The 25,679-nt window shown below is 46.1% G+C and overlaps 1 protein-coding gene across 6 annotated transcripts in view; it reads left to right on the top strand.

Moving 5' to 3' along the window:
- The window catches only part of LOC136628993 (oocyte zinc finger protein XlCOF7.1-like), a 129,226-nt gene that overhangs the window by 19,717 nt on the left and 83,830 nt on the right, over positions 1–25,679 (top strand). For 2 of the 6 annotated variants that reach the window (XM_066605084.1, XM_066605081.1), the window contains 4 exons: positions 1,632–1,811; positions 1,894–2,017; positions 2,100–2,164; positions 2,636–2,738. The exons of 2 other annotated variants lie outside the window; for them this stretch is intronic. In XM_066605084.1, coding sequence (XP_066461181.1) covers positions 1,632–1,811; positions 1,894–2,017; positions 2,100–2,164; positions 2,636–2,738 — 472 coding nt within the window. The remainder of the gene's footprint in view (positions 1–1,631; positions 1,812–1,893; positions 2,018–2,099; positions 2,165–2,635; positions 2,739–25,679) is intronic. 2 more of the 6 variants (XM_066605085.1, XM_066605083.1) reach the window with 1 other exon arrangement.

Raw genomic sequence — 25,679 nt, 5'->3', positions numbered from 1 at the left:
GCGACTAACAGAATGGTATTTAACAAGGAGAAATGCAAAGTCCTACATATGGGCAAGTAAATTTTTTAAAAAGCACATACAGAATGGAAGGAATTGAGGTAAGTAACTTAGCACATGTGAAAAAGACTTGGTTATATCAATAGCCCTTCACTGTATAGACTGTAGTAAAACTATATTTTATTAATACAATTAAATACTTGCCAGCAGTCCACCATCAGGGCTGCTGGTTATGCTACTCTTGTTATTTTAAAATATAAATCTTTTAATTTGTATAGTGCCGACTCATTCCACAGCGCTTTCAGGTGATTTATTAATTATTTTATTTGGAATTATCGTGTCGCTTTTATGTCCACTTGAAGCCCTATTTTAATTGCATGAATAAAATTTAATTTTAATGCTGTCTACTGTGAAGGGCTATATATTGATAACAGACCTTTTTCTGCCCCAGTGAATTTGGGTGTATTAATAGATCACAGACTGAACATGAGTCAACAATGTGATGCAACAGCAAAAAAGGCAAGCAGAATTCTGGGATGTATTAAGAGAAGCATAGAGCCTAGATCAGACCTCATCTAGAATACTCTGTCCAATTTTGCGCACCCCAATTAAGAAAAGACATAGACAAACTGTAGCTAGTTTAGAGAAGAGAGTAAAGAGATCGTGGCAGCATAAAGGTGCAAATTCAAAGCGAAGCTTTAATCCTCCCAAGTCAAATGAAATGACGTTTCAACATAAGCAGTCTTTATCAAAAACTGCTTATGTCTGTACTGTATTTGATAAAGACTGCTTATGTGGAAACGCCATTTCATTTGACTTGGGAGGATTAAAGCTTTGCTTTGAATTTGCACCTTTATGCTGCCACGATCTCTTTATTATATATTGGATGCGTAAGGAATCTCTGTGGATCTGATTTCTTTCTGGTGGCGTTTGCATGTTACCTGCCCGCTCTGAATACGGAGGAAAGGCAGTGCTGTCTGCATTTCATTACTTCCTGCATTTAGTTTAGAGAAGAGCTACTAATACAGTGAGTGGTCTGCAAATCATGTTCTATGAGGAACGGTTAAAGTATCTGGGAATGTTTATCTTGCAAAAAGAAGGCTGAGAGGAGACTTAATAGCTGTCTACAAATATCTGAAGGTCTGTCACAGTGCAGAGGGATCAGCCCTATTCTCATCTGCACAAGGAAAGACTAGATGCAATGGGATGAAACTGAAAGGTAGGGGACACAGATTAGATATTAGAAAAAGCTATTTGATAGCGAGAGTGATCATTGAGTGGAACAGGTTGCCACCAGAAGTGGTGAGTTCTCCTTCAATGGAAATTTTCAAACTGAGGCTGGACAGACCTATGTCTGGGATGATTTAGTGACCATGCATTGAGCAGGGGGTTGGACCAGAGGACCCTACAGGACCTTTCCAACTCTACCATTCTGATTCTATGATACATCATTCTTTTCTATGGTAATACCAGATAATATCATTGGACAGAGGAGAGATTCTGATGATGTCACATTACTTCATTCTTATATATGGTAATGACAGATGATGTCACTGTAGAAGTGATGGACTCTGGAAATAACTGTAGTAATGTTTATTAATAAGTGATATTTATGGATGTCTATCCAAATACAGGTTTACACAGTAGTGAAAAAAACCTCTAGAGATGTCTGTCGGGCACCTGTGTGTGATGGATGGGGAAGACCCCATAGCCCAATCAGGGGGTCCCCACCTCACCCCCTGATACATGAGGACATCAATGTACAGAAGATTCTAGAACTCACTAACAAGATGGTTGAGTTGCTGACTGGAGAGGTGATGCTGCAGGGAATGCTGGGACATTATACAGTAACAGCACTGAAGGCTTCTGGGTGATGTCTGTATATTGTGTTGTCAGGTTCCTATAAGGTGTCAGGATGTCGCTGTCTATTTCTCCATGGAGGAGTGGGAGTATTTAGAAGGACACAAGGATCTGTACAAGGAGGCCATGATGGAGACCCGCCAGCCGCTCTCCTCACCAGGTAATAGACAGGACTAAATCCACGGGGACTGTATTATCTGTATATAAAGAATGACTTCAGTGTCTGTCTGTGTTTCCTGCAGTTCCATCCAGTAAGAGAAGCTCACCAGAGAGATGTCCCCGTCCTCTTCTTCCACAGGACCATCAGGTAGATGGAGATGTCCCTCTGATCTGTAGAAGGCTGTGAAGCTCTTGTCTTCAGTTTTATGTCTTCTCCTTGTGTGATGAGGCCAGTGGAGATGGCAGGATTACCGCTGACCAGAGACATTACATCTTGTCTGGATCTTCTCCCAGTGTTCTGGCAGTGGAGACTGCTGGTGGGAATAAGGAGCCAACAGGTTGGATTTATATCTATCTGCTCCTTTATTTCCCCCGAGACAAGCAGCGGATATGTGTGGTAGACGCTGATCTCCTCCACTGAGACGTGTCTAGCCATGCCGGATATACATGTGGATGAGGATCCTGAGGGGTCATTGAGCCGCCATCTAATATCTATGTCCAGCTTCTAGACCTGCAGCTATGTGGCTCAGATAATTACTCCTATCCAGTCATTATGTCATATAACATTCCACACGACTTCTCCAACCGTCTGCTGACTTTTACAATATTTGTCTCACAGCTTTTGCATCCGGATGAAGATCTGACCAATATTAGTACTACAGAGACAAATGTGAGGGGTGATCAGCCGTGTGAAGAGGAGATTCCTACAGGTAACCGCCCAGGTGAGTAGTAACCACTAAATACAGCAGAGAAGAGTCACAGATTCTCCTCGGTCACCGGCTGCAGATAGTTATGTAGATTTATAAGCTCTGGGATCTGTCAGATTTTCCGCTGTATATTTCCCCATTCAGCCGGAGTACAAACTAAATATGGCTGACAATGTGATCGGTTATAGGAGATAACACAGGACGGGCATTTATAATATGGATGGGGAATATATGTGGGAGTCTTTCTTCATCATCCACTGTCAGTACTAATCAGGTAAAAGTGCCCAATTTTCAGTTCAAAACCAATAGCTCCTATTAGTCTTCTATGATACTACTAGGTGCTAACACAATAGAACATGGAGCCATAGACCCAGATGACAGAATGCAGGAGGAGATATAGACCCGGAATTTGGAGATTCGAAGGTTACTGCTGTGAGTCAAGAACTCTGCTCAAAAGGGACTTAAAGAAAATCATGCTTTAAAAGAACTCCCAGGGCCCCCATATTATTGATAGCAACCTCAGTTCGATTCAGATTTGCAGTTTTTGGTGATGTTTTTTGCACATATTTTGATCAACATCAGGAATAGAAGGAGAAATATAAACATAAAATCTGTCTTTCATTTTACCAGAAGACGGCATCTGCTAATCTGGTATCTGAGCTGAAGGCTTCGTTTGTAGACTCTGGTATAGATCCGTCACCAAATAATGCACTGTCTTGTCCAGGACCTATCGCCCCCCCCCCCCCCCACTCCCCCCCGCTCACTCCCGCAACCCACTGCTCACCCCCGCTGGCACCTGAATCTTTTCTGACGAGCAGGCGGGTACTTGAAAAGGACGATAATCACTCGAGTATCTGCCTTTAACGAGTATGCTTGCTCATCTCTATTTACATCACTTGGCATTTTGGGTTCTGTTTGGGCTTTCAGTTTTTAAATTCTCCAGATAATAGCATGTTTTTTGAAGTGTGGGAGGAAACCAATGCAAACACAGGAAGAACATACAAACTCCATGCCGATGTTGTCCATAGTGTTAACCATAAAGCTACTGTGCTATCTAATAATATCAATATAACTTGTGAAATAGTAAAATCAGTTTTTTTTTGGCAGATGGGATCGGGATCTCAGAAGGACGACTGAAATCTGCAGATTGTAAAGCAGAAGATTGTGGTATCACACAATATACAGATGAAGTACCTGCCATTATCCCAGATATCCCCTCAGCGCTTCACAGCAAAGATCCATCATCTGATCCTCTTATACAGGTTCCATCTTCTGATTCATCACAGACTAATAAGGAAAATAACAGCATGGGAAAACCTCAAAGAGCTCACACAGAGGAAAATCCATATTCATGTCCAGAATGTGGGAAATGTTTTACAATGAAATCACATCTTCTTACACATAAGAGAATGCACGCAGGAAAGAAGCCGTTTTCATGTTCAGAATGTGGGAAATGCTTTACAAGGAAATCGCATCTTATTACGCATAAGAGAACTCACACAGGAGAGAAGCCATTTTCATGTTCAGAATGTGGGAAATGTTTTACAATGAAATCAGATCATCTTACACATAAGAGAATGCACGCAGGAGAGAAGCCGTTTTCATGTTCAGAATGTGGGAAATGCTTTACAAGGAAATCGCATCTTATTACGCATAAGATAACTCACACAGGAGAGAAGCCATTTTCATGTTCAGAATGTGGGAAATGTTTTACAAAGAAATCAGATCATCTTACACATAAGAGAATGCACACAGGAGAGAAGCCGTTTTCATGTTCAGAATGTGGGAAATGTTTTACAAGAAGACCACATCTTGTTACACATAAAATAATTCACACAGGAGAGAAGCCATTTTCATGTTCAGAATGTGAGAAATGTTTTATAATGAAATCAAGTCTTATTATACATAAGAGAACTCACACAGGAGAGAAGCCATTTTCATGTTCAGAATGTGGGAAATGTTTTACAAGAAAATCATTTCTTGTTACACATCAGAGAATTCACACAGGGGAGAAGCCATTTTCATGTTCAGAATGTGGGAAATGGTTTCTAGAAAAATCAATTCTTGTTAGGCATCAGAAAATTCACACAGGGGAGAAGCCATTTTCATGTTCAGAATGTGGGAAATATTTTAATCGGAAAACAAATCTTGTAAGACACAAGAGAGGTCACACACAGAATTAGCCATTTTCTTTAACTCATGATATTCACAAATTGTAAAAAAAAAAACCATAGCATCTACTAAGTGATGTCTTATGCAATAGAAACAGTAAATTATGATTATTGTATGTAATTACCAATGAACATCTGTTATTCAAAAAGCAAATATACTTCAGATAACCTGCGCTATAAATCATCGTATCTTTCATGTTAAGATCTTAGTTTCAAGCCTATTTTGTGGTTTAAGGACCAAATGATTGTTATTCTGGCATTGCAAGAGCCATTACGCATGGAAAACCATATGAGGTTTGCTCTTTTGGGACATATTGTACTTTTTAATGGTACCTAGGGCACATATCCTATGCTGTATAACTTTTATAAAAAAATTTGGGTGGGGAGGTGGAAAAACCAAAAATCAGAAATTCCTTCATTGTTTTTGGGAAAATGCAAGAATTTTCTCACCGATAATTCCCTGCGTTCGGCCCAAGAGAAGGCAAGGGCCCTAGTGGAGTGGGCCCTCATCCCTTCTGGAACCGGTAGGTGTCTATTTTTGTAGCATTCTTGGATAGCTAGCTTAATCCGCCTAGCTATAGTATCTTTTGATGCTGCTTTTTCCTTGTTGGGACCCTGAAATTGAAGAAATATTTTTTCGAATTGACAAAATGACTGGGAGGATTGTAGGTAACATATTATAGCCCGACGTACATCTAAGCTATGTAGGCGTTGTTCTTTTTTATTTCTATAATTTTGACAAAAAGACGGTAGGATTATTTCCTGCTGTATGTGAAAGGAGGAAACAACCTTTGGGAGAAAATCCGGAGAAATTCTAAATATTACACGGTCGTCTAGAATTTTTAGATATGGTTCCTTACAGGATAATGCCTGTAGTTTCCTGATCCTTCTAGCGGATGTTATAGCAACTAGAAAAGCAGCTTTTATAGATAGGTATTTTAAAGAAATATCATGACTGGGCTCAAAAGGGGGATCACATAATCCCTCAAGCACAATATTGAGGTCCCAAGAAGGGACCAGATTTCTCAAAAAGGGTTTCATCCTACTTGCTCCTTTAACCCCTTGAGTGGCATGCCCGGAAATTTTCCGGGACGAGCTCCACTGCCCATAGCGATATAGCCCCGAAGATTTCCGGGCTATGTATCACTATGGGAGCTGCAGAGCACAATGCCACAAGCTGTGACAGTGTGCTCTGCCTGCACTTTCCCACAGAGAACAAAGCAAGGGCTTTGAAAAACCAGCAGAAGATATTGCCGATCTGCTGGCAATCTCCTGCTTCTAAGTCTCCTGCTTTGTTTATAGGTCGCCATAGAGACCATCGGCTTGTCAGAAGCAAGCTGATTGTCTCTGTGGCAAGGAGAGCTAGTGCTTGGCTGTCAGAGGACAGCTAGGTACTAGCTCTTACAGCAGAGATCAGAGAAAACCTCCGATCTCTGCTGTGTTAACCCTTTACATGCTGCAGTCTATGTGACTGCAGCATGTAAAGGGCTGTCACTGCAGCATGTAAAGGGCTGTCACCATCGGACTCCCAGAATGTGATCAGGGGGTCCTGATGGTTCCCTGTGGAAGTTCCTAAAGGTACAAAAAAAAAATAAAAAAATAAAAATTATTAAAAAAAATAATAAAAACACTTGTCTCCCTTTACTTGGTAAAAAATCAAAAATCAAATCACTCATGTGGTATCCGTGTGCATCGTAATGACCCAGAGAAGAAAGTTAATGCATTATTTAACCCCTTAATGACATGGCCCCTTTTTTTCATTTTTCCCCATTTCTTTTTTTTCCTCCCCCCTGTTTAAAAAATCACAACTTGCCCCGCAAAAAAACAAGCCCTCACATGGCCATGTCAATGGAAAAATGAAAAAGTTATGGCTCTTGAGACGCAACTGCAAAATTAGTTGAAATTCAATGATTAGACCATTTTAAAAAACCTGCCCTGCTGGGCACGACAGGGTGGTAGGAAACCCGTCACTCAGGGGGTTAAAAAACCATTTAATTAGAGATGAGCGAGCACCAAAATGCTCGGGTGCTCGTTACTCGAGACGAACTTTTCGCGATGCTCGAGGGTTCGTTTCGAGTAACGAACCCCATTGAAGTCAATGGGCGACCCGAGCATTTTTGTATATCGCCGATGCTCGCTAAGGTTTCCATTTGTGAAAATCTGGGCAATTCAAGAAAGTGATGGGAACGACACAGAAACGGATAGGGCAGGCGAGGGGCTACATGTTGGGCTGCATCTCAAGTTCCCAGGTCCCACTATTAAGCCGCAAGAGTGGGCCCCCCCCCTCCCAACAATTTTTACTTCTGAAAAACCCTCATTAGCAAGGCATACCTTAGCTAAGCACCACACTACCTCCAACAAAGCACAATCACTGCCTGCATGATACTCCGCTGCCACTTCTCCTGGGCTACATGCTGCCCAACCCCCCCCCCCCCCCCCCGCACGACCCAGTGTCCACAGCGCACACCAAAGTGTCCCTGCGCAGCCTTCAGCTGCCCTTATGCCACACGCTGGCCTCATAGCCACACCACCCTCATGTCTATTTATAAGTGCGTCTGCCATGAGGAGAAACCGCAGGCACACACTGCAGAGGGTTGGCACGGCCAAGCAGCGACCCTCTTTAAAAGGGGCGGGGTGATAGCCCACAATGCTGTACAGAAGCAATGAGAAATCCAATCCTTTGCCACCTCCATCAGGAGCTGCACACGTGAACATAGCAATGGGGAACCCATGTGCCACACACTATTCATTCTGTCAAGGTGTCTGCATGCCCTAGTCAGACTGGAGTTTTTTATAAATAGTCACAGGCAGGTACAACTCCGCAATGGGAATTCCGTGTGCACCCACAGCATGGGTGGCTCCCTGGAACCCACCGGCTGTACATAAATGTATCCCATTGCAGTGCCCTGGACAGCAGAGCTAACATCAGATTAAATGCAGGTGGGCTTCAGCCCACACTGCATGCTCTAGTCACACTGGGGTTTTTTATAAGTAGATACAGGCAGGTACAACTCCCTATTGTGAAGTCCCTGTGGACCCACAGCATGGGTGGCTCCCTGGAACCCACCGGCGGTACATAAATAAATCCCATTGCAGTGCCCAGCACAGTTGAGGTAACGTCAGGTTTAATGCAGGTGGGCTTCGGCCCACACTGCATGCCCCAACCTGACCGGGGTTTTTAATTCATAGACACAGGCAGGTGCAACTCCCTATTGTAAAGTCCATGTGGACCCACAGCATGGGTGGCTCCCTGGAACCCACCGGCGGTACATAAATAAATCCCATTGCAGTGCCCAGCACAGCTGAGGTAACGTCAGGTTTAATGCAGGTGGGCTTCGGCCCACACTGCATGCCCCAGTCAGACTGGGGTTCTTTAGAAGTGGACACATGCAGTTACAACTCCGTGTGGACCGACAGCATGGGTGGGTCCCAGGAAGCCACCGGCGGTACATAAATATATCCCATTGCAGTGCCCAGCACAGCTGAGGTAACGTCAGGTTTAATGCAGGTGGGCTTCGGCCCACACTGCATGCCCCAGTCAGACTGGGGTTCTTTATAAGTAGACACATGCAGTTACAACTCCGTGTGGATCGACAGCATAGGTGGGTCCCAGGAAGCCACCGGCGGTACATAAATATATCCCATTGCATTGCCCAGCACAGCTGAGGTAACGTCCGATTAAATGCAGGTGGTCTTCAGCCCACACTGCATGCCCCAGTCTGACCGGTGTTTTTAATATATAGACACTGGCAGGTACAAATCCCTAATGTGAAGTCCCTGTGGACCCACAGCATGGGTGGCTCCCTGGAACCCATCAGCGGTACATAAATGTATCCCATTGCAGTGCCCTGCTCAGCAGAGCTAACGTCACATACAATGCAGGTGTGCTTCGGCCCACAGTGCATGCCCCAGTCAGACTGGTAATATGTACCTTAACAGTAACCGCGTTGGTGGGAATGGGGTCCTGGTAGCACGGTTTTATTTATTTAGTTTTCGGAATGTGGCCAGAATTAAGTGGGCCGTGGAGGGGGGATGGTGGGGGGGCTCTCTTGTTGTGTCGGTAAAGGTGAAATTCTTGGACTGCCACCAGATGGACCAATGCAAAGGTATTTGCCAAGAATGTTTTCATTGTTGGAGGAGGAGGGGAATGTTTTTGAGGCACTACGTGTCCTCTCCACGTGTCTGTGGTTATATGCACCTTAACAGTAACCGCATTGGTGGGAAATGGCCTCGCCACCATCATGTCTTTGGGAAGCCTTCGTTTCCACACCCCAGTGACATAGCATTAGCAGCGGTATAGGTAGAGCCCAGAATTAGTAACATTTCAGCGGTAGCATTAGGGACAGGCCCCAGTAACATATCACTAGCAGCATTATAGGGGGAGCACAGTATTAGTTCCATTTCAGTAGTAGTAGCAGTCCAGACAGGCCCCAGTAACATATCACTAGCAGCAGTATAGGGGGAGCACACTCTTAGTTCCATTTCAGTAATAGTAGCAGTCAAGACAGGCCCCAGTAACAATTCCGAAGCAGCAGTATAGGGGGAGCACAGTATTAGTTCCATTTCAGTAGTAGTAGCAGTCAAGATAGGCCACAGTAACATTCCCGTTGCAGCAGTTTAGGGAGATAACAGTCTCTTTCACATTTCAGTAGTTGCAGTATAGACAAGGCCCCAGTTAGATTTATGTAGCAAAAGTGTAGGCCAACCCCACACACCTTACTGTAGCATGAGTACAGGCGAAGCCCATAAAAATTACTAGGATTACACTGTAGGCGAGGGCCCAAATAAATTGGTGTACCAACAGTACTAATGTACCTCATAAAAATTGCCCATGCCCAACCAAGAGGGCAGGTGAAACCCATTAATCGCTTTGGTTAACGTGGCTTAAATTGTAACTAGGCCTGTAGGCAGCCCAGTTAAAATAAAAATGGGTTCAGGTGCAAGTTTCAACGCTTTAATGAGAATTGAAACGTATAAACATTGTTTACAAAAGTAATATGACTGAGCCTTGTGGGCCTAAGAAAAATTGCCCGTTCGGCGTGATTATGTGAGGTTTCAGGAGGAGGAGCAGGAGGAGGAGGATGAATATAATACACAAATTGATGAAGCTAAAAGGTCCTCGTTTTTGATGGTGATAGAGAACGAAGCTTCCATCCGCGGGTGCAGCCTACGTATTGTTTAGGTATCGCTGCTGTCCGCTGGTGGAGAAGAGAAGTCTGGGGAAATCCACGCTTTGTTCATCTTTATGAGTGTAAGCCTGTAGGCACTGTCGGTTGACAGGCGGGTACGCTTATCCGTGATGATTCCCCCAGCCACACTAAATACCCTCTCTGACAAGACGCTAGCCACAGGACAAGCAAGCACCTCCAGGGCATACAGCGCGAGTTCAGGCCACGTGTCCAGCTTCGACACCCAGTAGTTGTAGGGGGCAGAGGCGTCACGGAGGACGGTCGTGCGATCGGCTACGTACTCCCTCACCATTCTTTTACAGTGCTCCTGCCGACTCAGCCTTGACTGGGGAGCGGTGACACAGTCTTGCTGGGGAGCCATAAAGCTGTCAAAGGCCTTGGAGAGTGTTCCCCTGCCTGTGCTGTACATGCTGCCTGATCTCTGCGCCTCCCCTGCTACCTGGCCCTCGGAACTGCGCCTTCTGCCACTAGCGCTGTCGGATGGGAATTTTACCGTCAGTTTGTCCGCCAGGGTCCTGTGGTATAGCATCACTCTCGAACCCCTTTCCTCTTCGGGTATGAGAGTGGAAAGGTTCTCCTTATACCGTGAGTTGAGCAGTGTGTACAGCCAGTAATCCGTAGTGGCCAGAATGCGTGTAACGCGAGGGTCACGAGAAAGGCATCCTAACATGAAGTCCGCCATGTGTGCCAGGGTACCTGTACGCAACACATGGCTGTCCTCACTAGGAAGATCACTTTCAGGATCCTCCTCCTCCTCCTCCTCAGGCCATACACGCTGAAAGGATGACAGGCAAGCAGCATGGGTACCCTCAGCAGTGGGCCAAGCTGTCTCTTCCCCCTCCTCCTCATGCTCCTCCCCCTCCTCCTCCTCCAAAACGCGCTGAGATATAGACACGAGGGTGCTCTGACTATCCAGCGACATACTGTCTTCTCCCGCCTCCGTTTCCGAGCGCAAAGCGTCTGCCTTTATGCTTTGCAGGGAACTTCTCAAGAGGCATAGCAGAGGAATGGTGACGCTAATGATTGCAGCATCGCCGCTCACCATCTGGGTAGACTCCTCAAAGTTTCCAAGGACCTGGCAGATGTCTGCCAACCCGGCCCACTCTTCTGTAAGGAATTGAGGAGGCTGACTCCCACTGCGCCGCCCATGTTGGAGTTGGTATTCCACTATAGCTCTACGCTGCTCATAGAGCCTGGCCAACATGTGGAGCGTAGAGTTCCACCGTGTGGGCACGTCGCACAGCAGTCGGTGCACTGGCAGATTAAACCGATGTTGCAGGGTCCGCAGGGTGGCAGCATCCGTATTGGACTTGCGTAAATATGCGCAGACCCGGCGCACCTTTCCGAGCAGGTCTGACAAGCGTGGGTAGATTTTCAGAAACCACCAAATTAAAGACGTGGGCCCTGCAGGCATGGCACGTGCGTGAGGCTGCTGAGCTGCAGAGCCGCCACCAGGTTGCGGCCGTTGTTACACACGACCATGCCCAGTTGGAGGCTCAGCGGCGAAAGCCAGCGGTCGGTCTGCTCTGTCAGACCCTGCAGCAGTTCGTGGGCCGTGTGCCTCTTCTCTCCTAAGCTGAGTAGTTTCAGCATGGCCTGCTGACGCTTGCCACCGCTGTGCTGCCACGCCGCGTGACACCGGCTGCTGGCGACGTGCTGCTGCTGACACATCTTGATTGCGAGACAGAGGTTGCGTAGGAGGAGAAGGAGGAGGATGGTTTAGTGGGGGAAGCATACACCGCCGCAGATACCAACACCGACCTGGGGCCCGCAATTCTGGGGGGTGGGTAGGACGGGAGCAGTCCCAGCCTCCACTAAATTCACCCAATGTGCCGTCAGGGAGATATAGTGGCCCTGTCCGCCTGTGCTTGTCCACGTGTCCGTTGTTAAGTGGACCTTGCCAGTAACCGTGCTGGTGAGGGCGCGTACAATGTTGCGCGAGACGTGGTCGTGCAGGGCTGGGACGGCACATCGGGAAAAGTAGTGGCGACTGGGAACCGAGTAGCGCGGGGCCGCCGCCTGCCATGATGTTTTTGAAAGCCTCCGTTTCCACAAGCCTATACGGCAGCATCTCCAGGCTGATCAATTTGGCTATGTGCACGTTTAACGCTTGAGCGTGCGGGTGCGTGGCGGCATACTTGCGCTCAAACAGTTGCGCTAGCGACGGCTGGACACTGCGCTGAGAGACATTGCTGGATGGGGCCGAGGACAGCGGAGGTGAGCGTGTGGGTGCAGGCCGGGAGACGGTCGTGCCTGTGTCCTGAGAGGGGGGTTGGATCTCAGTGGCAGGTTGGGGCACAGGGGGAGAGGCAGTGGTGCAAACCGGAGGCGGTGAACGGCCTTCGTCCCACCTTGTGGGGTGCTTGGCCATCATATGCCTGCGCATGCTGGTGGTGGTGAGGCTGGTAGTGGTGGCTCCCCGGCTGATCTTGGCGCGACAAACCTTGCACACCACAGTTCCTCGGTCGTCTGCACTCTCAGTGAAAAACTGCCACACATTTGAGCACCTCGGCCTCTGCAGGGTGGCATGGCGCGAGGGGGCGCTTTGGGAAACAGTTGGTGGATTATTCGGTCTGGCCCTGCCTCTACCCCTGGCCACCGCACTGCCTCTTCCAACCTGCCCTGCTGCTGCATTTGCCTCCCCCTCTGAAGACCTGTCCTCAGTAGGCTTAGCAAACCAGGTGGGGTCAGTCACCTCATCGTCCAGCTGCTCTTCCTCCGAATCCTCTGTGCGCTCCTCCCTCGGACTTACTGAAATTACTACTACCTCACTGATAGACAACTGTGTCTCATCGTCATCGTCCTCCTCACCTACTGAAAGCTCTTGATACAGTTGCCAGAAGTCCCCAGCCTCATACCCCGGACCCCGGGAACATTCCAAAGGTTGGGCATCGGTCACGACAAACTCCTCCGGTGGGAGAGGAACCATTGCTGCCCAATCTGCGCAGGGGCATGAGAACAGTTCCTGGGAGTCTGCCTGCTCCTCAGAATGTGTTATTTTCATGGAGTGAGGAAGCTGGGAGGAAGGAGGAGCAGCAGCCAGAGGATTCAGAGTTGCAGCTGTGGACGGCGTAGAAGACTGGGTGGTCGATAGATTGCTGGATGCACTTTCTGCCATCCATGACAGGACCTGCTCACACTGCTCAGTTTCTAATAAAGGTCTACCGCGTGGACCCATTAATTGTGAGATGAATCTGGGGACCCCAGAAACTTGCCTCTCTCCTAATCCCGCAGCAGTCGGCTGCGATACACCTGGACCAGGAGCTCGGCCTGTGCCCACACCCTGACTTGGGCCTCCGCGTCCTCGCCAGCGTCCACGTCCTCTAGGCCTACCCCTACCCCTCAGCATGGTGTATTACGAGTAGAGCAGAAACTGAACGCTGTAATTAAATGTGCCGCTTATTGGCCTGTGGTTGGAGGCTGACTTCGCTTACGGAACGCACAGCAGAGCCAGGAAACAATTATGCGCAAGCCTGTAGTCAGACCTAGGTGCGTATGACTGAGCTGCTGGAATTCACAGGGCAGAACCAGTCAAGTGGCCAAAGGCCAGTGGTAGGCCTTAAGTATTTTGCTTCAATTTTTTAAAATGGTGAGGTGAAAAACCAGACAGACACCGTATGCAGCGTATATATGTATACTCTTTCCCTCTGGCGGGATGACGGCGATCATGTAACGGACACAGCAGAGCCAGGAAACAATTATGCGCAAGGCTGGGTATTAATGAGCGACTAGTACCCCCAGCACACACGCAGTAAACTGAAGACGGTCACAGGCAGGCCAAATATAGTATTTTTTTACAATTTTTGGGAAACAGCCCAGTGCCTGTGATATAGCCTGTATATGGATTTCCCTGTTGGAGGATTACTGTGGTTATTGAAGGCACAGTGCAGCCAGAAAAAATTATGCGCAAGGCTGCAGTAACACCTAGCTGGGTAATAGTTAGCGACACGCAGTAAACTGAACACGGACACAGGCAGCCCAAAGATTTTTTTTACAATTGTTTGGAAAAAGCCCACTGCCTATATAGCCAGTATACCTCTTTCCCTGTACCACTGTCCCTGCCTCACCAGTACTGCCCCTATACTCTGTGCAATGACTGCAGACTGAGGACGCTATGGTCTGCACGCCCGATATACCAAAAAAAAAAATTTGTGCAAAACTGCTAAAAGCAGCCTCCACACTACTGCACACGGTCAGATGTGGCCCTAAGAAGGACCGTTGGGGTTCTTGAAGACTAAAATAACAGCCTAACACTCTCCCTATAGCAGCAGCAGCATCAGCAGCACTTTCCCTGATCTCTCTCAGCGTGCATCTGTGGCGAGCCGCGGCCGGCCCCAGTTTATATGCTCGGGTGGCTCCTGATCTCCCCAGCCACTCACTGCAGGGGGGTGGTATAGGGGTGGAACTTCACAGGAGGAAGTTGTAATGCCTTCCCTGTGCTTCTATTGGCCAGAAAAGCGCGCAAATTTCTCAGGGAAGGAAATGTAATTGACTTGAGTACCGCGTGGTGCTCATCTCGAGTAACGAGCATCTCGAACACCCTAATGCTCGAACGAGCATCAAGCTCGACGAGTACGCTCGCTCATCTCTAGATTTAACCCTTTCAGAGCTGGGAGTGCAGAGTTGGTGACAGAAAATTATAAACCAACTGTTCAAACCCAGTCTGGCAGATAAAGCCGTGTCTCAGAAGCAGAGACTAGATCAAAGGTGAAAAGGATTTAACCCTTTCAGAGCAGGAAGTGCGGAGTTGGTAACGGAAAATTATTAAAGGGGTTGTCCCGCGCCGAAACGGGTTTTTTTTTTTTTCAACCCCCCCCCCGTTCGGCGCGAGACAACCCCGATGCAGGGAAGTAAAGAAAGTTTACCGGAGCGCTTACCTTAATCCCCGCGCTCCGGTGACTTCAATACTTACCGCTGAAGATGGCCGCCGGGATCCTCTGTCTTCGTGGACCGCAGCTCTTCTGTGCGGTCCACTGCCGATTCCAGCCTCCTGATTGGCTGGAATCGGCACGTGACGGGGCGGAGCTACACGGAGCCGCTCTCTGGCACGAGCGGCTCCATAGAAGACTGCTGAAGACCCGGACTGCGCAAGCGCGGCTAATTTGGCCATCGGAGGCCAAAAATTAGTCGGCACCATGGAGACGAGGACGCTAGCAACGGAGCAGGTAAGTAAAAAACTTTTTATAACTTCTGTATGGCTCATAATTAATGCACAATGTATATTACAAAGTGCATTATTATGGCCATACAGAAGTGTATAGACCCACTTGCTGCCTCGGGACAACCCCTTTAATCAAGGGTTCGACGCATTTCCACCATAGTAAATGGTTTCATCAGGAACCAAAAAATAAGCAGCACTGTTCAAAAAGTTGCTGCAGCAAAACCCTGTCAGTCTAAAGGTAAAGTTTCTATTAAGGCCGCCTGCAGATGGGCGGAAATTCCGCGGCGGCATTTCCCGCGGGATTACCGCAGCTGGAAGCCTGCATAGGATTGCGCTAACAAACGCAATCCTATGCAGGCGGCCGCGGTTTGGCCATGCGAAATCTCGTGCAGCAAACAAACCGCGGCATGCTCTATTTCTGTGCGGGGCTCGCAGAAATGTCACTCACCCGCCGCCGGCTCCAGTCTGCACATGCGCCGGCTGCCCGGCAGCCGGCACATGAAAGATCCGGAGCTGCGGGGTGCGGGTGAGTACGCACTACTCTCTGCAGGCGCTCGGGTCAGGTCCCGCGGCGAGAATTTCGCTGCCGGATCCGACCCGGACGTCTGCAGGCGGCCTATGGGTGAGGGATAGAGGATCCTATAAACTGAAACTTCAATTAAGCAGCATTCACACCCATGCAGGAACAGAAAATAATAAAATGTAGCAGCACCAGCCCCTGTGGTAGGCTATCAATAGCCGCCAGCCTACCACAGGGGCCGATGCTGCTACATTTTACAGGTTACAGTGTATCGGTCGCACTACTAATGCCCTCAGAACCCGTTTAAATCAGCACCGCCATAATATTTTAAAAGGTTTTTTAAAACACAGTGTTTTCTGACACTTCCTGGAGAAACATCAGAAGGATTCCTCCCAACTAAAAATAAGTTGAAAGTGTTATACCCAGATCATTTTCTCTAGAGACATGTTCTGGATCTTTTGAATGGTTCCCAAAGGCCTTAATGAGTCCTTAGAAAAACTACAATGAATTTGAATTATTTATAATTAATTATAAAGATTTTTGTGTGTGTGTGTATATATATGTATATTTATACTTATATTAATATTAATACTATTATCATATTATTGATGTATTTATATGTATATTATTTATATTTGAATTAACTAAGAAAAGCTATGACATTCTTCTTCTATTATAACTGGAGAGGATATTTGTATCTATATCTATATGAGCGTTGGTTTTATGTATTTCTAATTCTATTCCCATTCCTATAATTCTAGGTTTGCTTTAATCCATGTAAATATTCATGGCGGTTTGTTCTGTAGTCCACTTATAAGGCTGTGTGACGTAGACTGCTAGTTATTTGACATGTTTTGTGCATTACTTTAGTGATGGCTTCAATATTCTTTAGTGCTTTAGCTCAATGGAACGCAACGTGCGCTTCACATGACAGAATGGGAGGGGCCGCGTCATGAAGTGACGCGGTCATGTGATGCGCTCCATGGAGCGTAACCCCATAACCTTGTGTTGTGACATGGTGGAACGCAATGAGCGTTCCACGGCCCTAATAGGAGTGGCCACGTCATGGCGTAACGTGGTCACATGGTGCACTCTTAGGAGCGCATTGCACGACCCGGCAGCCTAGTGATGACATCATGGACCGGAGCTTGTCATTAACAAACGCCCAAAATGGCGCTATACACCGAAGACAAATGGAGGTGGTCCTTTTCTTCTCAACAACCCACATGGTATGTCCTTTTTATTATATAACTAGCGTACCCGTCGCGCGTTGCTGCGAAGACAGACAGACATACATACATTCGTTTTTATATATCTAGATGACGGCAGCAGCGACCACTGAGGTTTTGTAGGCCGCTGCTTCCCCCTTGCAGGCTGAATAAAATAGCCGTTGTGTGGAACATCCAATTTATCCGGCTGCTGTGGCTTCTTGGGAAGATATCCTAGTACTTGTTTGCCCACTTCCAACTCCAATGGAGACTGACTGTAAATGGCTGGCGTGCTCTAGTATTTATGGTTCCAAGCTGTACGTGTCATTGCATACAGTCTGTCTATCTATCTATCTATCTATCTATCTATCTATCTATCTATCTATCTATCTATCTATCTATCTATCTGGGTTATTGCATACAGTCTATCTATCTATCTATCTATCTATCTATCTATCTATGACATCAGGAAATGAGAGAATTAGATTCCGTACGTAAAATTTGAACGCTAATTCTTTGGCGCTTTGAATTGAATAATCGAGTTGGGACCCATTAGCTTTTCCTATTTATGACATAATCAATGCTCGAGCCAAATTTCAAGTTTCTATGACATTGGGAAGTGAGAGAATTAAATTCCGTACATAAAATTTGGACGCTAATTCTTTTGCGCTTAGAATTGAATAATCGAGTTGGGATGAGACATAAGGCCTTGCCCATAAGCATTCCCCAACCTCCAAGAACTGAACCTACCTACCTGAATGAGATTTTGTAGGCCGCTGCTTCCCCCTTGCGGGCTGAATAAAATAGCCGTTGGGTGGAACATACAATTTATCCGGCTGCTGTGGCTTCTTAGGAAGATATCCTAGTACTTGTTTACCCACTTCCAACTCCAATGGTAATTGGCTGGCGTGCTCTAGTGGTTCCAAGCTGTACGTGTCATAATAGAGCCTTAATGACATCACAATGCAGCTTTATAGAACATGTTGGGGCATGTTCAAGGGCGTCCGATGTTGATGACATCAGTGATGACATCACAATAGCAGGTGGCTTACTTATTCGATCTACGTGGGGGGGGGGGGGGGCGTAACTTTCGACGAAGCTCGCGCGCCATTTATCGTAGGATATTTGTACTATGCCTATAATCTTCCCAGGAGTGTACTCAACAACTTCCCAAAGTTTCATGGCGATCGGATGAATGGTGTAGTAGCGCATAAAGGACAAACACGCACGCACGCACGCACACACGCACGCACGCACGCAGACAGACATACATTCAATTTTATATATATAGAAGACATGATTGTCAGACAATCCTATGCTTGATAAAGGCGTTTGCTAACGCCGAAACGCGTTGCGCATATTTATTGGACGTTCCATCTATTTGTTTGTTTTTGGTAAAGAGAGGTGAATTCTCTCTGCCTTTTATTTATTTCTGCAATAAATATTCCTATGTTTGGATTGGAGTTATCCGGAGCCATTTGTGGGGAACGAGGCACATCCCAAGAAGCGCAGACAAAAGTTTCTTTTACACTTTACTCAGGCATCAGTGCAATTCCTGGATGTTGTGGTCTTCAGGGATGGAGACTGTTTGAGGACAGATTTATACAGAAAACAGACGGATAGGAATAATGTTTTGAGTTTCCAGAGTTTTCATCCTCTGGGAACCCTGAGATCTCTACCATGGAGTCAAATGTTCTGGGTCAGGAGAATAGTAGATAAGATAATGTTGACTTGAGATTGGATGAAATGACTCCCAAATTTATTAATAAGGGCTATACAAACTAGCTCAGGATTTAGGTCTCAGGCACGAGTGAAGCCCAGGCAAGAGTTGCTGGGTTCTAAGGAGACAAAACCGGACAACGGTCGGATACCGTCAACATATTGTACAAGAAGTGCTGATATCTCAAAAATCTTGAGAAGACACTGGGGTATCCTATCAGGGTGTTATCCTAACATCAGGGAGTTTGTTTTGCCTCCCCTTATGGCTTACCGCTGGGGTTATAATATCCGTGATAGGACTGTTCGGACAGATAGGTTAATGTTTGGAAAAGATATGAGGGGGATCTTACATAAACAAGGTTGCTACCCATGTATGGGATGTGCCTTGTGTGGCAATCTCATTAAAGGGCATTAGTTTACTCATCCTACAACTGGTCAGAGGTTTAATATACGGGGAAGGTTTTCCTGTAATTCTTCCTTTGTAATCTACATGGTGGTCTGCCCCATGGGTTGCTCTACGTAGGGGAAACCACCATGGAAGTCCGCCAACGTGTCTCAAAACATAAGAGCACAATACACACTAAAAACAAAGATGTGCTGGGGGCTAGACATTTTTTGGAGGCAGGACACTCTATCAGTCAATTCAGGTTTACTTTAGAGTGATAGATGAGGTTCCAAAATTATATAGGGTAGGCGACTGGGAAGGCAAGTTGAAGGCTTTGGAATGAAAGTGGATTTATCTACTTGAAATGTTAAGGACCGCTGCATGGCCACATAACCTTTCAAGTCTTGAGGTCCAAATTAGTTCATACGTGGATGCATCAAGGAGGCCAAAAACTACACAAAGATAGTTATCAGTTCCCACAGATACGTAGAGTTGAGCCGCGGCAGATATACAGCTCACTCTGCTTAAGGCGCGTACACTGAAAGTTTATTCACTTTGGTATAGTTCTAATACAGGAAAGGAATACATCATTAGTCACGGCGTTAATCTCATTGGGTTAGAAAAACATTAAGATTCATGCATTGTTCAGCAATCAGCGTAGTGAGAATATATATGTAATGTTCTTCAAATGTCTGTTTCTCCCAGCGTTATGTGGTCCTCCCTGGTCCTCCCTTGTATCCACTTTGTGATTCAGGAGGCTGTAGTACAGTCAGTTCCTTTGTCCAAGTCTCCGAATTGAGGTGTGGGAGGGCTTCTTTTGATAACAACTGCGTCCAGACTTGGTTCTCATGAAAAAGAACAGAGGCACATCATTAGACATTGCACCGAATCTCATGCTCTATAGCTATTTCTGCTTGAATTATTGTTTCACTACGCACAAGCTTATTTACATCTTATAATGCTCCATTTTGTATCTAGTGGCCATTTTGAGACAGATTCTTCCATATTATGAGCCTGTACTTTCTCAATCCTCCCTAGAAACTTTCTCAAAATAAACGATACTTTATAACTTCTACAGGGCGGGGTAAGGTTTGCTTTCCCTATCTCTAGCTTATAATCTATGCCCTACCTATCATTGTTGGTCAGCTGTCCAAGGGCTAATCCCTTCCCCGACAACTAATCCAAACTAACTAAACGCGAAGACCTAATAGACACAGAAGGGATCTACAACACACATGCTACTCTATTCTAATGGCTGGGAGACTAGAGTGGTCACCCCTGTTTCTGTTGAGACAGATCCATAAGGGGACAAATCGCTCTGTTGTATCATAGGCATATAGCCATTGCCTGGGGTCTCTACATCTACATATACGGGGGCGACAGGTACCATCTGATCTGTAAGCTTAGCACAGGAGCGCTTTATGCAGGGCACAATACAGACAGAAAGTAGCAGGAGTATGATAAGAGTAACCAGAATCCCTATTCCTATCTGCATCAAGAATTGTTTCCATTGTCCGGTCCATGCAACTTCTGACAATGTGGCCAATTTCTTTATTGCGATAGTCACTTTACCTGTGGGGCCTGTATTATCTGGAATATACGTACAGCAAGTTTCACCAATCATTTTACAAACACCACCTTTCTCGGCTAGTATCATATCCAGAGCCATTCGGTTCTGGAAAGTCATGGTGGCTGTGGGGCCTAATTGATCAGCAAGCCCTTGAAGTGCATCTTTCATATAGTTCACGAACCTTTGTTGGTTGTAATATATATCAACATTCTTATTGATGGTTACTATTCCAAACAGGGACTCAAATCCGGCCTTAGCTTGATCCCTGGCTTTAAACTCATCTGGCACCCCCCTTGGCACTCCTATTGCATCTATATATATACACGTGGATCAAACCGGCCACCTGGATTGTCAATTTCTCTCTTAGCACAATGCGGTGTTGGATTTTCACCCTCAGTGTAGTCTTATTGATTGTATTAATTTGTTCTGATCCCTGAAACAGGGGGCTAGTGTACAGTAGTCAAAGGTGTATGTGGCTACTTGTGTGTGTTAGAGGAATTGTACCACAATGTCACTGACAGACACTTCCGCCCAGGTCCCCAACCCTGCCCATAGCCTGTAAAGGATATGCAGGATCATGAGTTCTGTGTTCCGGGACCCAGGGCCTTTTTGCAGTGCGAGGTGTGGATCCAAGTGGACTTTCTTTTGAGCTTGACTGCAGTTGGGGTGGTGAACAACACTTGGCAGGGACCTTCAAACCAGGCTTTTCTCTCAAACTTTTTCACATAGAACCTGTCACCTGGTTTCAGATTGTGACGCTCGTCTGTAGGACCTGAGAGAGAAGCAGAGACTACAGAATGCGTTATTGACAATTCCTTGGAGAGACCTATGACAAAATTAACAAGACAATCATTTCCCACTGTGGCATGTATCTTCCGGAGAAAAAGAAAAACTAATGGAAGGCATTCAATTTAAAATTTGCCTGTTTCCTCCATTGCCTTTTGGATCTACTTTCCCACTACTCTATGGATGGTAAAGTGTGTGAAAGGCCTTGGATATACCCAAAGCAGACATGATGTATTGTATTATTTCACCTGTGAAGTGTGTACCTTTGTTGACTCAATCACTTCCGGTACCCCATATCTGCAGATTACCTCATTCATGAGCTTCTGTGTGGTTACCTGCTTATTTACTTTGGTAACGGAGTAGGTCTCTCCAACCTGAAAAGAAATCAACAACAAGCACATATTCATACTTCCCAAAAAGTGGGAGCTGAGTGTAGCCAATTTGCAATCCCTGAAATGGGTAGAGTGGTCTAGGCAAGTGTTATGTGGCAAATTTACTTCTGCCGTGTTGCTTAAGGCAAAGATCATGCAAAATTGGACAAATGATGCAGCAGCTACAGAAAACCCAGGAGCCACCCATCCTTGTTCAAGCGTCGACATCATTGCTACTTTGAGGTGCATCTTTCCGGGCATCAGCTGGGCCATCATGGGGCACAGGGACCGTGGTAGGCAAGTTCTGTTGACTGTTCGCCATACACCGTCCTGTTTCTGCTGCTCCCATATTAAGTCCATTTGTCTTTTCCTTCCTTGCTGGCTTGTAACTGTAAAGTCTTTAGCATATCAAAGTACAAATTTTTTATCAATGTCCAAAGTTTAGTCAATGTCCAAAGTCTAGTCAATGTCCAAAGTTTAGTCAATGTCCAAAGTTTAGTCAATGTCCAAAGTTTAGTCAATGTCCAAGATTTTTGTCAAATTCTTCTTTTCTTCTTCTTTTCTTCCACAGCTTGAGGGCCGCTGCCTTTGCTGTGTGGTCTGTGATGACGTTGCCTCTTGCTTCTCTGATGTAGGAATTGGTGTGAGCTCTCCACTTTGTCAGGTAGAAGTAGGGCTTCCAGGAGACTCTGCACCGCTGCACCATTCTTAATTGGCTATCCTGCTGAGGTAAAAAACTGTCTGGCCTTCCATGTTGGGCCGTAATCATGAGCTATGCCAAATGCATACCGGGAATCAGTGTAAATGGTTGCCATCTTACCTTCTTCCACTCTACACGCCTCAGTGAGGGCCTTCAGTTCCGCTTCTTGTACTGAGACATGCGGAAGTAGAGCTTCTGCTTTTAGGACATCTTCTTGTGTGACCACTGCATATCCAGTGTGGAGTCGTCCATTCCTCACCCTGGAACCATCTATAAAAAGCAACTCAAAATATGCATTGTTAACAAGGGCTTCAGTAACCTCTTAAAACTTAAATTTTCTTGTTGCATCACTACTAGACAATCATGCTGATATTCTATTTCAAATAGATCAGAACCTTGTTGCAAAAAATTTAAAAATAGCTAATCTGCAATACCTAAATCACCTATGTCTTCTCCTCCCCCCCTTTGAACTAGGATACTCAATTGGAAGAAGAGTAGCCGGGTTCAAAGTAGTAGCAACATTTAAAAGAATGAAAAGAGCACATTGTAGCCAGATCTGACAGGCCAGAAATAAGTGCTTGGGTTTCACTTGCGTGAATATGCTCCGGATGTCATGAGGGGTGAGGACCACTAAGGGGGGGTGTAGTCCAATACCAACTCAGAAGCTTTGTCAACCATTGCCTGTACTGCTGCCACCGCACAAACACATGAGGGAGCTCCTCGAGCCACTGGATCCAGCCTCATGGAGTAGTATCCAAGTGGCCGTGGTTGTCCTCCGTGCTTTTGTGTCAACACTGCCGTCACATGGCTAGAAAGTTCAGTACAGAAAAGAGTAAAGGGTAAAGTGTAGTTGGGAATACCCAAGGCTAGAGAGCTGCTTCAGGGGTGAGAGAGAAAAGAATGATTGAAAGACAGTCATAGAGTGGTTGCATAAGAGAGGAAACCGAGTGGATCCATGGGCGGCAGTATGAAACAAGGCCCAGAAAGGTGCGGAGTTTGGCAACGGATGCAAGTACGGGTATGGCCTGGATAGCAGCCTTTTGTTCCTATGTCAGATGTCCAGTTCCTTGGGCTAAGCAATGACCCAGGAGAACAACCTTTGTTTTGCAGAATTGGAGTTTGTCTTTAGAAACTTTACAGACATTTTCTGCAAGAAAAATTAACAGTGAAATTGTGACTTGTTGGCAGGCTTCCAAATTATCAGCGCACAGCACCTACAGTACATGCGGTAGGTGTCTGACTGACCCTTCAGCGTCTTTTCTGGACGGGAAAAAGAGGGGTTTTTTGCTGGAGAACGTATCTTGCGCAAATCCCCCATCGGAACCAAGTCTCCCACTTGTTCCCCAATCAGTATTTTTCTTGTGGGAAACTAAGGGGATACTGTTTGACCCAGGGGTGTGTATCCTGGCTTCAGATTTACCATCATAGGGGGTACATTCAATTCCCTATGTCTGTCTTGGAAGTGGCCTACTATTTGTCAGGACCTGCGGAAAACTAGGTTTCTTTAGCGACTGTCAGGAGAAACACATGAGCCGGATCCACCAAGAGAACAGTTAGTTTACAAAACTCTTCTGAACTGGGACCTGAGGTCTCAACCTGTACCGATCCATCCGGTGAGAATTTGATGGATGCAGATAAGGCCTGTAAGATATCAGTGCCAATAACAGAGACATGAATTACAACAGGGCAGAATAATCTACAAACACCTATTAATATTTGGAATGTGATATTCTTCAAGCTTATTCATTATTAATCTGATCCTGCCTGCAATGTCTCATCAAATTTGAGGAAACAAAAAACTTTTACAAGCTGCTCAAGATTCTCACCCCTTCCTTTGTGAACAAGAGAGGGATGAAACATTACGTACTTTCACATCATCCAGCTCCACCCCTTCGATACTGGCCGATCACGTCTTTCTTCACACTTTCATTCAAACTCCACAGTCTTCCCATTCACATCACAGACAAGTAAAGTCCCATGCAGAGGGAGAAAGAACACTTCTATCCCCAGTCAATATCTGCATCACACATTTTACATTCATCACAGTCTGAACACGGGTCATTAACTCTCATCCGTTCATGCGGTCAAGTCTGTCTCTCTCATTCAAATGTTAGTAAGAGTTCACACAGGATGTAACGCGTATTATGCAACTGTCCTCATCTTGCAAACAAATGCATTCAATCACTAACACCTCTCCCTGGAATCAATCAAACTTTAAAGGGGTTGTCCCGAGGCAGCAAGTGGGTCTATACACTTCTGTATGGCCATAATAATGCACTTTGTAATATACATTGTGCATTAATTATGAGCCATACAGAAGTTATAAAAAGTTTTTTACTTACCTGCTCCGTTGCTAGCGTCCTCGTCTCCATGGTGCCGACTAATTTTTGGCCTCCGATGGCCAAATTAGCCGCGCTTGCGCAGTCCGGGTCTTCAGCAGTCTTCTATGGAGCCGCTCGTGCCAGAGAGCGGCTCCGTGTAGCTCCGCCCCGTCACGTGCCGATTCCAGCCAATCAGGAGGCTGGAATCGGCAGTGGACCGCACAGAAGAGCTGCGGTCCACGAAGACAGAGGATCCCGGCGGCCATCTTCAGCGGTAAGTATTGAAGTCACCGGAGCGCGGGGATTAAGGTAAGCGCTCCGGTAAACTTTCTTTACTTCCCTGCATCGGGGTTGTCTCGCGCCGAACGGGGGGGGGGGGGGTTGAAAAAAAAAAAACCCGTTTCGGCCCGGGACAACCCCTTTAACTGTTTGTAACACTAGAGATGTACACCAGATTCCACAACAACCAATTACACACACGTTCAACCAATCACAGAACTGACATTTACACAAAGAACAGCAAAAATATACCTTAGAATTCCTACCTTTCATATTTTTAAGACAGTAGGATTCACTGGATTCATTATGGGTTCTATTCTATTCAAGCAAACATAACTACTGTCCAGGGTTCTTCGCTCTAATCTTTGGCCTTGAGAAGCACACATTCCTTCTCTGTGAAGTCAAGGCTTTCACTTCAATCTGATTAAACTCTGAAGGGAGGGGTGGGTGACGAGGGGGAACAGAGCTTTACACAAATCAAGCATTAACCCTCTATCTATTCCTATATATGTATATCTATTATCACGTATTGACCCTCTCTTTCCTTCTGTAAGCTTTTCTACTGCCGTCTGCGAT

Source organism: Eleutherodactylus coqui, chromosome 5 (assembly GCF_035609145.1).
Source record: "Eleutherodactylus coqui strain aEleCoq1 chromosome 5, aEleCoq1.hap1, whole genome shotgun sequence".
Lineage (NCBI taxonomy): Eukaryota > Metazoa > Chordata > Amphibia > Anura > Eleutherodactylidae > Eleutherodactylus > Eleutherodactylus coqui.
This window is presented reverse-complemented; position numbering and strand designations above follow the sequence as displayed.